This window comes from Ranitomeya variabilis, chromosome 4 (assembly GCF_051348905.1).
Source record: "Ranitomeya variabilis isolate aRanVar5 chromosome 4, aRanVar5.hap1, whole genome shotgun sequence".
NCBI classification, from domain to species: domain Eukaryota; kingdom Metazoa; phylum Chordata; class Amphibia; order Anura; family Dendrobatidae; genus Ranitomeya; species Ranitomeya variabilis.
In genome coordinates, this window is record NC_135235.1 from 295,511,074 (window position 1) to 295,524,056 (window position 12,983).

At 42.4% G+C, this 12,983-nt stretch overlaps 1 protein-coding gene across 3 annotated transcripts in view; it reads left to right on the forward strand.

The window, feature by feature from the left end:
- Positions 1–11,444, forward strand: part of LOC143764559 (membrane-spanning 4-domains subfamily A member 4A-like) — a 53,229-nt gene extending 41,785 nt beyond the window's left edge. The window contains exons 3-7 of one of the 3 annotated variants that reach the window (XM_077250229.1): positions 1,541–1,657; positions 2,024–2,080; positions 4,084–4,257; positions 8,444–8,563; positions 9,532–11,444. In XM_077250229.1, coding sequence (XP_077106344.1) covers positions 1,541–1,657; positions 2,024–2,080; positions 4,084–4,257; positions 8,444–8,563; positions 9,532–9,639 — 576 coding nt within the window. In that variant the 3' untranslated portion in view covers positions 9,640–11,444. The remainder of the gene's footprint in view (positions 1–1,540; positions 1,658–2,023; positions 2,081–4,083; positions 4,258–8,443; positions 8,564–9,531) is intronic. The other 2 variants (XM_077250232.1, XM_077250230.1) reach the window with 2 other exon arrangements.
- Positions 11,445–12,983: the final 1,539 nt, after the last annotated feature.

The window sequence follows — 12,983 nt, forward strand, 5'->3', positions numbered from 1 at the left end:
GCTACTCAGCAGCGTACCCCACCCATGAAGCAAGCTACACCGCCTGTTGATCTAATTACTAATTTTTAACTGCATCTAGCCCAGGAAATCGTTTTGTACCTAATAGCATTTTGTGCTACTCAGCACAGTACCCCACCCGTGAAGCAAGCTACACTACCTTCTTTCTTTCTCAATCTAACCCCTCGGCTCTGGGGTGTCCACTCTCCCTCCAGCTCTCTCCTTCTCACAGGTGGACTACCGCGTGTTTTCACACTGTGGCGAATCTTTTGGGCCCAGGTATAAGAAGTCGTAGAGGTAATGGATAATATGTGCCGCCTTACAAACGTCCATGACGACACATTCGAGGAAGCAACTAAACGCCTCAAATAGTGAGCAGGATATGGAGCACCCCATGGGCAAACAGCGATCTATGTAATATGCTCCTTCACAGAAGCAGCCCAATGGGAGGACACTATTCGGAGGCACAGGTAGTAACCGGAACGCCCCCTCAATATCTGTTTTGGACATTAGGGTGCCCGTTTCCAACTTCTTGACCCGCCTGATTGTTTCATCAAAGGAGGTACAGTACATAGTACTGTACTTGGTTCCGCGTCGATGTTGTCGTTTACTGACCTGCCCCTTGGATATGACAAATGGTGGATTAGTCTGAATGTATTGGGTTCATTTTTTGGCACAACTCCCGGGGGTAGCACTACGTCTTCTAAGGAAAGTGTTCTGAATGGACCCACCGCCATTCTACCTAAAGATATTTCTTTTTTTCTTTTTTTTTGTCAAGACGTCTGGGTGTTGGTAGAGTGAGTTTAGATTTTTACTCCAGCCTTTCTTGATTTTAGAAGGGCATGACATGCCTATATCTGTGTCTCCTCCTCCTATTACTCCTCCACCTCATTTCTTTTTGCATGACTATATGTAGTTGTGACTTTTTCATGTGTTTGTTGTGTCTTCTGAGCAGTTTGTCAGCTTTTGGACACCTTTTAAGGTGTTTTCTATGTGTTTTCCATGTGTTTGTATGTGTTTGTGATTGCCTGCCATTGGTTTCAATGGGGTTCGACGGCGTTCGTCGAACATTCGATGAACAGTTCGTCGAACATCTCCCTGTTCGAAGAACCGAACCGAACACGAACACTAGGGAGGTGGCTCATCACTATTTATTAACTTATATATTACATAATTTTTTACACTTTACCCTTGTAACTTGACCTTGACTTTACTTCCAGATACCCAGCAGTCTCTGATATCTAGGAATCCAACATGTGCACTTTATTTTCAACTTTTTTATCTCCTAAATATAAAATATAATATATAAAACCTTCATTCTAAATATTTTACCATTTTTGACTACAGCTTCTATGCAGATTTATAAATCTCCCTGGTAACAGACAACAAACAATTCTTACGTAGTCAGATCCTATAGTCATATTCCTTTCTGTCTGTCAGTTTTTCCCAACCTATGTTTTTTTAATAATTTTTTTTAGTGTAACTTGATAGTCTCCTACAGTTAAACTATTATTGTATGAAGTGTCTTTCTCTTATTTTGCAGACAACACAGATTTTTACAGGAATCGTTCTCATCTCCTTTGACATTATGATGATAATTGTCAGAAGTAACTTTGGACCTTTATTCTATAGCGGTGTCCCCATATGGGCTGGAATTTTGGTAAGATATTTATAGTGAAAGCAGTTTTCTATTTATTTCTTGCTGCTTGTTAGCTTAGATACAAGAGCCATGATCAATGACTACAGCATAAATCCCATATCTACAGGGAGTCCGCGGTGGTCTGAGACACAGCTCCAGTCTTAGCGTTGGCTCTGGATTCTTTTCTCTCCCTCTCTAATGAATGAAGCTCTGATAATACAAAACTAACTCCTTCCCGACCAAGAAATTTTTAATTTTTTGCGTTTTGCACCCCCGCCCTTTTTTTTTTCCAAGAGCAAAAACTTTTTAAAAAATTCCATTTGCATAAACTTATTTTCTTGATCTGTAATGTAAAATAAAAGTTACGTTTATATCATGTTTTTCTAGTTTATTATTTCCGGATCACTGTCAGTGGCTGCTTCTGTAAAACCAACAGTTGGAAAGGTAAGAAAGGCTATTAACAATAACCAAAAGAAAAGTATTAAAAAGAGTAGTCAATATTTGGGGAGAAATATATATTTTTTTTATACTCAAGTATATGTATTTGTGTCTAAAAAAAAAAATTAAAATTAATTTTTCAATAAAACTTTTGCACTACTCGCCTACTGCAGCCTTCATGTTGAATTGGCTATTGCCAGCTGTTAAATTCAGTGTCAGTCATTGAGCCCACTATGATGACCTGAAAGAGTTGGCAAATAAGACTCCTTACATTGGCATGCCAGAGCCGGTATGTCACTCTCCACAAGGAGAAACGTTACCCCTTAGACCTCATTTCAAAGCCTCTAATCTAGCCAAATCAGATCTCATACTTTGCACTAATGAGGGGCAATACCCCAAAATACTGTCTACAAATTGAGATTCTGATTTGGCCATTATCCTATTGCAAGCCCTATTGCAAGGCTCGTTAAAGGGTCGATAGTAACTTGTGTGATTATTGCTTCCAACAGGTGGCGCTATAGAGGTCAAGTCCTCTTCCTCTCTGAAGAGGCAGTTTGCATAATAATTATTTTATGACTTTTTATCACCACAGACAACGCCAAAGTTAAATATACAAGAAAAGAAAAAGCCTGTAAAAGCCAGACAGTGCAAAATCTTTAATGAGACCCAATTGTAAAAATTGTTTTAAGCCCCAAATAGGTAAAAAAAATCCCAAAAGATGACGAATCACTTAATTTTGTAAGAATGGCTGAAAATGTTAAAATGCAGTAAATTTCTTATATTTACAAGCATTATCCCACAGTACCCATTTATGAAGAGAAAAAGAGGAATGGGTCAAAAGGAGGCCCCCAAAAAATGACCTACAAGTCCACAATTGACAATATATAAATAATCTTTATTGATTAAAATACAAAAAACAGGTTAGGGCACAATGCCCCAGGGCGCACAAATGCATCGCACAATCATATGATTACACCAGGGGTGCACGGAGCCAGGGGACCAGAATTACCCTCACCCCATTGTTGGCAGTCATCAGAGGACCATTCATGCCCCACCAAAGGGGTAAATAAAGTGTAAACTGCATAAGTGCACTGAAGGGAACAAACTACATTTTCACAACAGCATAAACATTAATTCTGGAAAATTCAAAGAATGCTAATTACCTCTGATGGGATGTAGGGCACCAGGTTCCCAGAGTCCGTGCGCCCACCCCGACGCACGTTTCGGATGCACTCCTTCTTCAGGGGGCCCCATTCTTCTTTTTCTACTGTGTTATAGCGACCGGTCCGTTTTTTTTGTCCTACTATAGTAGTATGAGCGGAGCTACATTTCTGTATCCACCCTTTGAATTCCTCAGGGTGTTTCTCATTATGCTGATCAGAGTTGTGTTTCTGTTTAACCATTTATGAAGAGGAAGATAACCCTTTTAAACGACATAGGAATATGGGTTGTTTTGATCAATCTTTTTTTTACTTACAACTTCCTTTTATTCCTACCCATAATTCCCTTAAAAGGCTATTCCCAACTGGACTGACTGCTGGAGGTCTGGAATGGCCGTAAAATCATCCCCACCCCTGTACACCACCAATGGGCAAGCAATGGTTCAGCTGGCAGCCATCTCTCCCATACACAGGAGAGATCACTTTGTCAAATGCTCATGTTTTCGCTAAGAGAGCTGTTGTCTGGCGTCACATCATCTCAGGGAGAACAAAAGGATTGGCAGTCTGAAATCAGACCCACCAGATCCTTAACTGTTCCGATTATCGATTGTATCGGGCTCCCATACACATTAGACAATTGGCCGAAATATAAACATTAGTCTCATGTATATGAGGGGCTTTAGAATGAATATTCATATTTTATAGGATTTCCCTAGCAGATTTCAGCTTTTTCCAGCAGTCCAATAGACAATAGATGGATCACACCTCAAAAAGCACTAAGTTATAATTTGCCAAGTAAGGAATAACCTTTTAAAAACACAGCCCAATCAATGTTTTTTTGTGTTTTAGGTAACATCAAGCTTGGTCATGCACATTATCACTTCTCTAGCTGCAGCTTGTGGAATTATAATTGCTTCAATTGAGCTTATCGTGGTACCACATATATCCCCACCGGTCCTGTACTCGACATATTGTGCATATTACAAAAGTGATACCGAATGTTTAGGAGCCTTTTATGGTTTGGTAAGAATCATATTCATGTTATTCTAATAAAGGGAATCTGTCATATGATTTTTTTTTTAGTAGGATACTAATAGTATCATGAAATGGGGCTTGAGCAGCACATTCAGAATCGGTAACATTTATTACTGTAGATTCTCTGGTTTTCTTGCAGTAAGCACTGGAGAATTCACAGCCGCGTGCCGGCTAGTTAATCTTATGCAAATCCAAAATGTATTATGCACTGCTCCCGACTCCCGTAAAAAAGACATTTGACTTCTCACCCTGCTCTCCTAAACACAGGAGCACTCGATTTGCCGAGTGCTCATGTGCTCTCTATAAGATACCGCTACTGCTAGACATCTCTGGCGGGTGGCGGCGACTTATCTCAGGGAGAACAAAAAGTATAGGCAGTCCAGAATCGGACATGCTGGATCCTTAATTGCTCTGACAATCATCTGCCTGGGCCTCCATACACATTAGGCCGGCGTCACACTTGGCGTAAGACAATACGCCACGTATTATACGTCCGTACTACGGCCGTAATACGGAGAAATGTTCCCAAAATATTGATCCGTAGTCAGGGTGTGTCAGCGTATTTTGCGCATGGCATCCTCCGTATGTAATCCGTATGGCATCCGTACTGCGAGATTTTCGCGCAGGCTTGCAAAACCGACATCTAATGGATTTATGTGCTCCAATGTTCGGGAAAACATATATACAGTATGTATATATATATATATATATATGTCATTGAGACACATATATATATATATATATATATTCTGTATTTAGATTTCATTCAGCGCGATATCTGTGAACAGCCGGTAATTCAATTGCCGGCTTTTCATTTCTCCTGCACAAACCCGACAGGATATGAGACATGGTTTACATACAATAAACCATCTCATATCCCCTTTTTTTTTGCATATTCCACACTACTAATGTTAGTAGTGTGTATGTGCAAAATTTCAGCTCTGTAGCTGCTAAAATAAAGGGTTAAATGGCGGAAAAAATTGGCGTGGGCTCCCGCGCAATTTTCTCCGCCAGAATGGTAAAGCCAGTGACTGAGGGCAGATATTAATAGCCAGGAGAGGGTCCATGGTTATTGGCCCCCCCTGGCTACAAACATCTGCCCCCAGCCACCCCAGAAAAGGCACATCTGGAAGATGCGCCTATTCTGGCACTTGGCCACTCTCTTCCCACTCCCTGTAGCGGTGGGATATGGGGTAATGAAGGGTAAATGCCACCTTGCTATTGTAAGGTGACATTAAGCCAGATTAATAATGGAGAGGCGTCAATTATGACACCTATCCATTATTAATCCAATTGTATGAAAGGGTTAAAAAACACACACACACACATTATTAAAAAGTATTTTAATGAAATAAACACAGCGGTTGTTTTAATAATTTATTGCTCTCTCAATCCATTTCCAGGCCCTCACTTGGCAAAATAATAAACGCACAAGATACATACCCTCAGCTGAACCGTCACGTCCCACGATGTAATCCATCTGAAGGGGTTAAAATAATTTACAAGCAGGAGCCCTGCAAATGCAGCTGTGCTCCGTGCCTGTAATCCCCGGGGAATGAATGAAATGTAGGTCATTGACCTACATTTCCTTCAGTCGCGGTGATGCGCCCCCTGGTGGATGTCCTCATCTGACCTGGAGCGTGGGAAAAAGTTCCCAGGCTGCAGTTCATGAGAACATCCAGCAGGGGCGCATCACCGCGACTCAATGTAAGTACAGATCCAGCTTTCCTTTCAGCACCCGGGGATTACAGGCACGAGCGAGTGGTTTATCGCAGCTCGTGCCTGTAATATTAGTTAACCCCTTCAGATGGATTACCTCGTGGGACGTGATCGGACATCAGAAGGTATGTGTCTTGTGCGTTTATTATTTTGCCAAGCGAGGGCCTGCAAATGGATTGAGAGAGCAATAAATTATTACAACAACCTGTGTGTTTATTTCATTAAAATACTTTTAAATCATGTGTGTGTGTGTTTTTTAACCCTTTCAAACAATTGGATTAATAATGGATAGGTGTCATAATTGACGCCTCTTCATTATTAATCTGGCTTAATGTCACCTTACAATAGCAAGGTGACATTAACCCTTCATTACCCCATATCCCACCGCTACACGGGAGTGGGAAGAGAGTGGCCAAGTGCCAGAATAGGCGCATCCTCCAGATGTGCCTTTTCTGGGGTGGCTGGGGGCAGATGTTTGTAGCCAGGGGGGGCCAATAACCATGGACCCTCTCCGGGCTATTAATATCTGCCCTCAGTCACTGGCTTTACCATTCTGGCGGAGAAAATTGCGCGGGAGCCCACGCCAATTTTTTACGCCATTTAACCCTTTATTTGAGCAGCTACAGCGCTGAAATTTTGCACATACACACTACTAACATTAGTAGTGTGGAATATGCAAAAAAAAAAAGGGATATGAGATGGTTTACTGTATGTAACCATGTCTCATATCATGTCGGGTTTGTGCAGGAGAAATGAAAAGCCGGCAATTGAATTACCGACTTTTCACTAACACCGCTGCGTATTTCTCGCAAGTCACACTGCTGGTCCGTGTGGAATCCGTATTTTTCTCGCCCCCATAGACTTTCATTGGCGATTTTTTTGCGCAATACGCTGACAAACGCAGCATGCTGCGATTTTGTACGGCCGTAGAAAGCCATATAATACTGAACCGTAATATACGGCTGATAGGAGCAGCCCCATTGAGAATAATTGTGCCGTTTATTTTGCTAGTTTTACGGACATAATTTCTGCGCTCTTACGTCCGTAAAACTCGCCAGTGTGATGCCGGCCTTAGGGCTGTCCCACACGTCCAGATAATTCCGGTACCGGAATAAATCGGTACCGGAGTTATCCGTGTCCGTGTGCCTGGGAACTCACGTAGGCCATACGTGCGGCACACGTGTGCCGCCCGTATGGCGAGTGGGTACCACACGGAGCGTGTGGTACCCACGCGTGTGATACCCTGCATCGTGCTGAAGCCGCGATTCATATGTTCCCTGCAGCAGCGTTTGCTGCAGAGAAAATATGAATAATAGTGTTTAAAATAAAGATCTATGTGTCCGCCGCCCCCCCACCCCCTGTGCGCCCCCCCGCTGTTCAGAAAATACTTACTCGCCTCCCTCACTGCTTCCTGGTCTGGCCGCGGCTTCTAGTGTATGCGGTCACGTGGGGCCGATCATTTACAGTCATGAATATGTGGCTCCACCTCCCATAGGGGCGGAGCCGACTATTCATGATTGTAAATGAGCGGCCCCACGTGACCACATACAGTAGGAGGCGCGGGGCAGAGAGGAAGGAGTGACAGCCAACGTGGGAGTGGGTGAGTATTTTCTGAACAGCGGGGGGGCGCACAGGGGGTGGGGGGGCGGCGGACACATAGATCTTTATTTTAAACACTATTATTCATATTTTCTCTGCAGCAAACGCTGCTGCAGGGAACATATGAATCGTGGCTTCAGCACCATGTGGGGGGGACAGCGCTTACTGTAGCGCTGTCTCCTGCACGCACACGGACCCCAGACGGAGAACGTCCGTGTGAGGTCAGTGTTTTACACGGACCCATTGACTTTAATGGGTCCGTGTAATACGTGCACTCCCACGAACACTGACATGTCTCCGTGTTTGGCACACGGAGACACGGTCCGCAAAAAATCAATGACATCTGAACAGATGCATTGATTTTTATGGGTCTACGTGTGTCAGTGTCTCCGGTACGTGAGGAAACTGTCACCTCACGTACCGGAGCCACTGACGTGTGAAACCGGCCTTAGACTTTTGTCCGAACCCATCAATATCTGCTGATGTTAGTTTGATTAAGGGGTTATAATAAGTGGAGGTCCCAGCGACCTGTTGAGATTTCCCAAGTACATAGTTTTCCCAGGAACATCTAAAACTATCAAAAGTAAACATTTTTATTATTGGTGCAGCCATAAATGTCTGAACTATAAAAATATAAAATTAATTCTCCCCTACAAGAAATGCTATAAACAGAAAAATAATTGAAATTACAGAATTGCTCCCTAAATAGTACTGTAAAAAGCGATCAAAAATTGTATGTGCTCCCAAATAAATGTCATTGTATGCACTACAAATAAAAACTAAGTTTCATCTGCATTGTAGGTGTATAAGCAAAATGATTAGATAAAAATCTCCTAATTATTTTATTCTCTTTTAGGATGTCTGTTATGGCTTCTTATCATTAAATATAATATTTTTTTTGCTGATGTTTTGCATCTCTATATCCACAAGTGTGTTTGCCTGCAGAACTGTCTGCCGATCGTCTTTCCAAGAAATAGTAAGTTGTTAATTCTATAGTCGTATCTGACGTATATACGACATTCATGTTGGGTACTTTGTGGCAGCTGGACTAGGACATTGTGGATTTTCTTGGTCAGGTCTTGTGAATATTTTTGCTAAATTCAAGTCTACTTTACTCACCAAAAAGAATTGACGTAACTTTCACCAATGTTAGGTCTCATGCACACAAGAGACCACCTCACATATCCCTCATACGAGTGACCACCTCTTTGAAACTATGGATTGGGTGAAAGGGGATGTCCTTATGAGGGTAGGGGTGGAGCCACATATTCATCACTGTAATGAGCGGTACCACGTGACTGCTCATACAGGACAAGCTGCGGCGCTGAGAGGAAGCATCGCGGGAGCTGGGTGAGTATTTTAATGCCAGCGGGCGGGCGCACAGGGGGTGGGAGGCGGGAGGTGACCAGGAACTTTATTAAAAAAAAAAATAATAATAATAAAATAAAGATTTTTCATTCCTTCTCTCCAGCGAACGCTGCTGGGGAGAATGAATGAATGGCGGCTTCAGCACCACATGCAGGGGGGACAGCGCTTACTGTAGCGCTGTCTCCTGCACGGTCCGTGATGTACCACGTGAGCTCACGGACACACGAACACAGATAACTCCAGTACCAATTTTTCCAGTACCGGAATTATCTGGACGTGTGAGACTGGCCTAAGTAGGAGAGAGGGAAGCAGAACAGAATCTCGCACAGGTATACAGATATCTGCTCGGCCTTCAGTCCAAACCTGCTATCAAGTGTATGAAATAGGCAGACAGAACAGCACTTTCAGCATGGAGTTTGAGAGAAAAGGAAGCAAGATAAGGTTATGGAGTACATTACAATGTGTCAAACCTTCTCAAAGACTAAACAATAATTTAAAAAAAATTACTTTCTTGCTTTGTTGAAGAGAATTAAAGATTGTTCTACTTCCGTTACACAAAAATGTCTTTTATTTCAGAGTGTGGTCATCTATCAAACCACGTCCTCAGCCGTATCTGATACCAGCAGAGATGTCCCTCCTGACTCCACAGCATCCTTTTCATCTGCCTCAATGACACAGACATGAAGTCGTTGGTCTATGTGATAAACCAGTGACAAGAAGAATACAAAGCAAATTCAATGGCGGGATTGGGATCCTTATCTGAAACCTGTGACTTTGGAGCATTTTTAGTTTCTGTGCAATGTATCACTTCCCAAACATTTCATTAACCCCTTCATGACCGTGGGATAACTTTTTTTATTTTTCCGTCAATTTGGCCATTTGAGGGCTTATTTTTTTGCGGAACGAGTTGTACTGAGTTGAACGACATCATTGGTTTTACCATGTCGTGTACTAGAAAACGGGAAAAAAATTCCAAGTGCGGTGAAATTGCAAAAAAAGTGCAATCCCACACTTGTTTTTTGCTTGGCTTTTTTGCCAGGTTCACTAAATGCTAAAACTGACCTGCCATTATGATTCTCCAGGTCATTACGAGTTCATAGACACCTAGCATGACTAGGTTATTTTTTACCTAAGTGGTGAAAAAAAATTCCAAACTTTGCTAAAAAAAAAAAAAAATTGCGCCATTTTCCGATACTCGTAACGTCTCCATTTTTCATGATCTGGGGTCGGTTGAGGGATTATTTTTTGCGTGCCGAGCTGTCGTTTTCAATTACTCCAATTCGGTGCAGATACGTTCTTTTGATCGCCCGTTATTGCATTTTAATGCAATGTCGCGGCGAACAAAAAAACAAAATTCTGGCGTTTCGATTTTTTCTCGTTACGCCGTTTAGCGATCAGGTTAATTCTTTTTTTATTGATAGATCGGGCGATTCTGAACGTTGAGATACCAAATATGTGTAGATTTGATTTTTTTTTTATTGATTTATTTTGATTGGGGCGAAAGGGGGGTGATTTAAACTTTTATATTTTTTTTTATTTTTTTCACATTTTTTTAACTTTTTTTTAAACTTTTGCCATGCTTCAGTAGCCTCCATCGGAGGCTAGAAGCAGGCACAGCACGATCGCCTCTGCTACATAGCAGCGATCTGCTGTTCGCTGCTATGTAGTAGAATTGCAGGTGTGCGGTGAGCGCCGACCACAGGGTGGCGCTCACAGCTACCGGCGATCAGTAACCATAGAGGTCTCAAGGACCTCTATGGTTACGGTCCTGACACATCGCCGACCCCGATCATGTGACGGGGGTCGGCGATGACGTCATTCCGGCCGCCCGGCCAGATGCGGTAGTTAAATTCCGCTGTCGCGATTTCACCCGCCGCTATTGCGGGCACAAAACAGCTGACATGTCCCGGCTTTGATGCGGGCTCACCGTGGAGCCCTGCATCAAAGCAGGGGAGCCGACATCGGACGGGATAGTACGTCCGATGTCGGTAAGGGGTTAATATACATTGTATGGTATATATGTCATGAAATCACCAATTACTAAATCTATATATATATACATAATCAAATCACCAATTAATATATATATATATTTATATACATTGCCTTGCAAAAGTATTCGGCCCCCCTGAACTTTTCAACCTTTTCCCACATATCATGCTTCAAACATAAAGATACCAAATGTAAATTTTTGATGAAGAATCAACAACAAGTGGAACACAATTGTGAAGTTGAATGAAATGTATAGGTTATTTTAAATTTTTGTGGAAATTCAAAAACTGAAAAGTGGGGCGTGCAATATTATTCGGCCCCTTTAATTTAATACTTTGTTGCGCCACCTTTTGCTGCGATTACAGCTGCAAGTGGCTTGGGGTATGTCTCTATCAGTTATGCTTTTGGTTTTACTGGTGTGTGAATTTATAATTTGGGGTTATGTGTAAGTTGTGCAGAGTACATCAGACTATAAAACTGTGTTGTGTCAACAGGGTAAAAACAAATGTTATCAATTTGTGGACGAGTGGTACGCTTTGAAGCAATCCTTCATGCAAAGGCCAGGATTCACAGGGCAGGTTTCACAATGGTAAACTGTGTCCTTTTGGATTCCCCTCTAGAGGAGCATACTCTGCACCTTTTTTGTGTTGTTCCCTACATCTGTGTTTGGTGAACCAGTTCAGGGAAATGTTGACCTGGAACAATACAGACACTATCAGTTTCAGAAGTACTGGGACCCTCACCTTCCATTAGGGCCTTGAGGACTACCTCCTGAAACTGAAGGAAGATTTCTGTATTGCCTGTAGATCGGAACAGCATAAAAGCATTGTACAGTGTCATCTGTACCACAACTTTACTTTTCGCATGGCACTGTATGGTTTGAGGACCTGATCTGAGAGATCTACACCCCCATGTACCGATTGTGATCCAAGATACAATCTAGCTTTGGTACTTGTTGTGGTACCTCAGACAGTGACAACGAAGCTCTTGTCACATTGTATGGTGGCCAAGATAAGAATATGCCTCTTGTCCTTGTACTTGACCACCAGCATGTTGTCACTGCATTGGGCTCTGCTTTCAGCCTTTCTCGACAGTTGTCCATTAGTGTCTTAGGGAGGCCTCTGGCAGAGAGGATCTTGTTGAGCGGGTTTCTGGTGGTAACCCTTATCTATCTGTGTGTGCAGCAATTCCCACACAATTTGTCACAGTCACCTCCAGGACAGGGGGAATTAAGGGGGGTTAATGAGGGTGTCCTTTGCCATGTAGACCATAAATCTGTGGGTGTACCCTGAGGTACTCTCACACAGCCTGTACAGTTTCAGTCCATACCTGGTCGTCTTACTGGGCAAGTACTGTTGGAATTTTAGCCTCACTGTGAAATGTCCCTTTGGGGTGTGTACGCCTCAGCAAATTTTCTACTGAAGTGGCCAACTACTGGCCGAATTTTATATAGACGATGAAAGTTCAGATTGCCTTGCTGGGGGGTCCCTCCTCGTTGAGTAAGAGGAATAGAGGATGTGAGATCTTCCTCACTGACTGAATCCGTGTCAGAGGCATGGAAAGCATATGCCAACTGTGATGAATAGCGTCTTGATAACGAATGGGCCATTTTAATTTTATTCTTCTAACCAGTAGGGTTTTGTGTGTATAAGTGGTGCTTTTACATGTGTATTGTGTGGGGCTTATGAAAAGGGTATTATTTATTATTAAATTTACTATAAAAAGTAGAGGGAAAAAAGGTAAAAATTTCAAATAAACACTTAGAAGAAAAAAATGAAAAGATAAATCGTTAGAAGTAAAAACAAAGAAGAAAAAGTCTGTATAAAACAATTACAGGGATATTCCCTACACTAATACCATACCTCTCTGTCAATCCCTGCAATGGCTCCCCATTGGCCAGTGACTGTAGTTCAAAACCCTAACCATGACATACAAAGCCATCAACAACCTGTCTCCTCCATACATCTGTGACCTCGTCTCCTGGTACTTACCTGCACGCAACCTCCGATCCTCACAAGATCTCCTTCACTACTCCC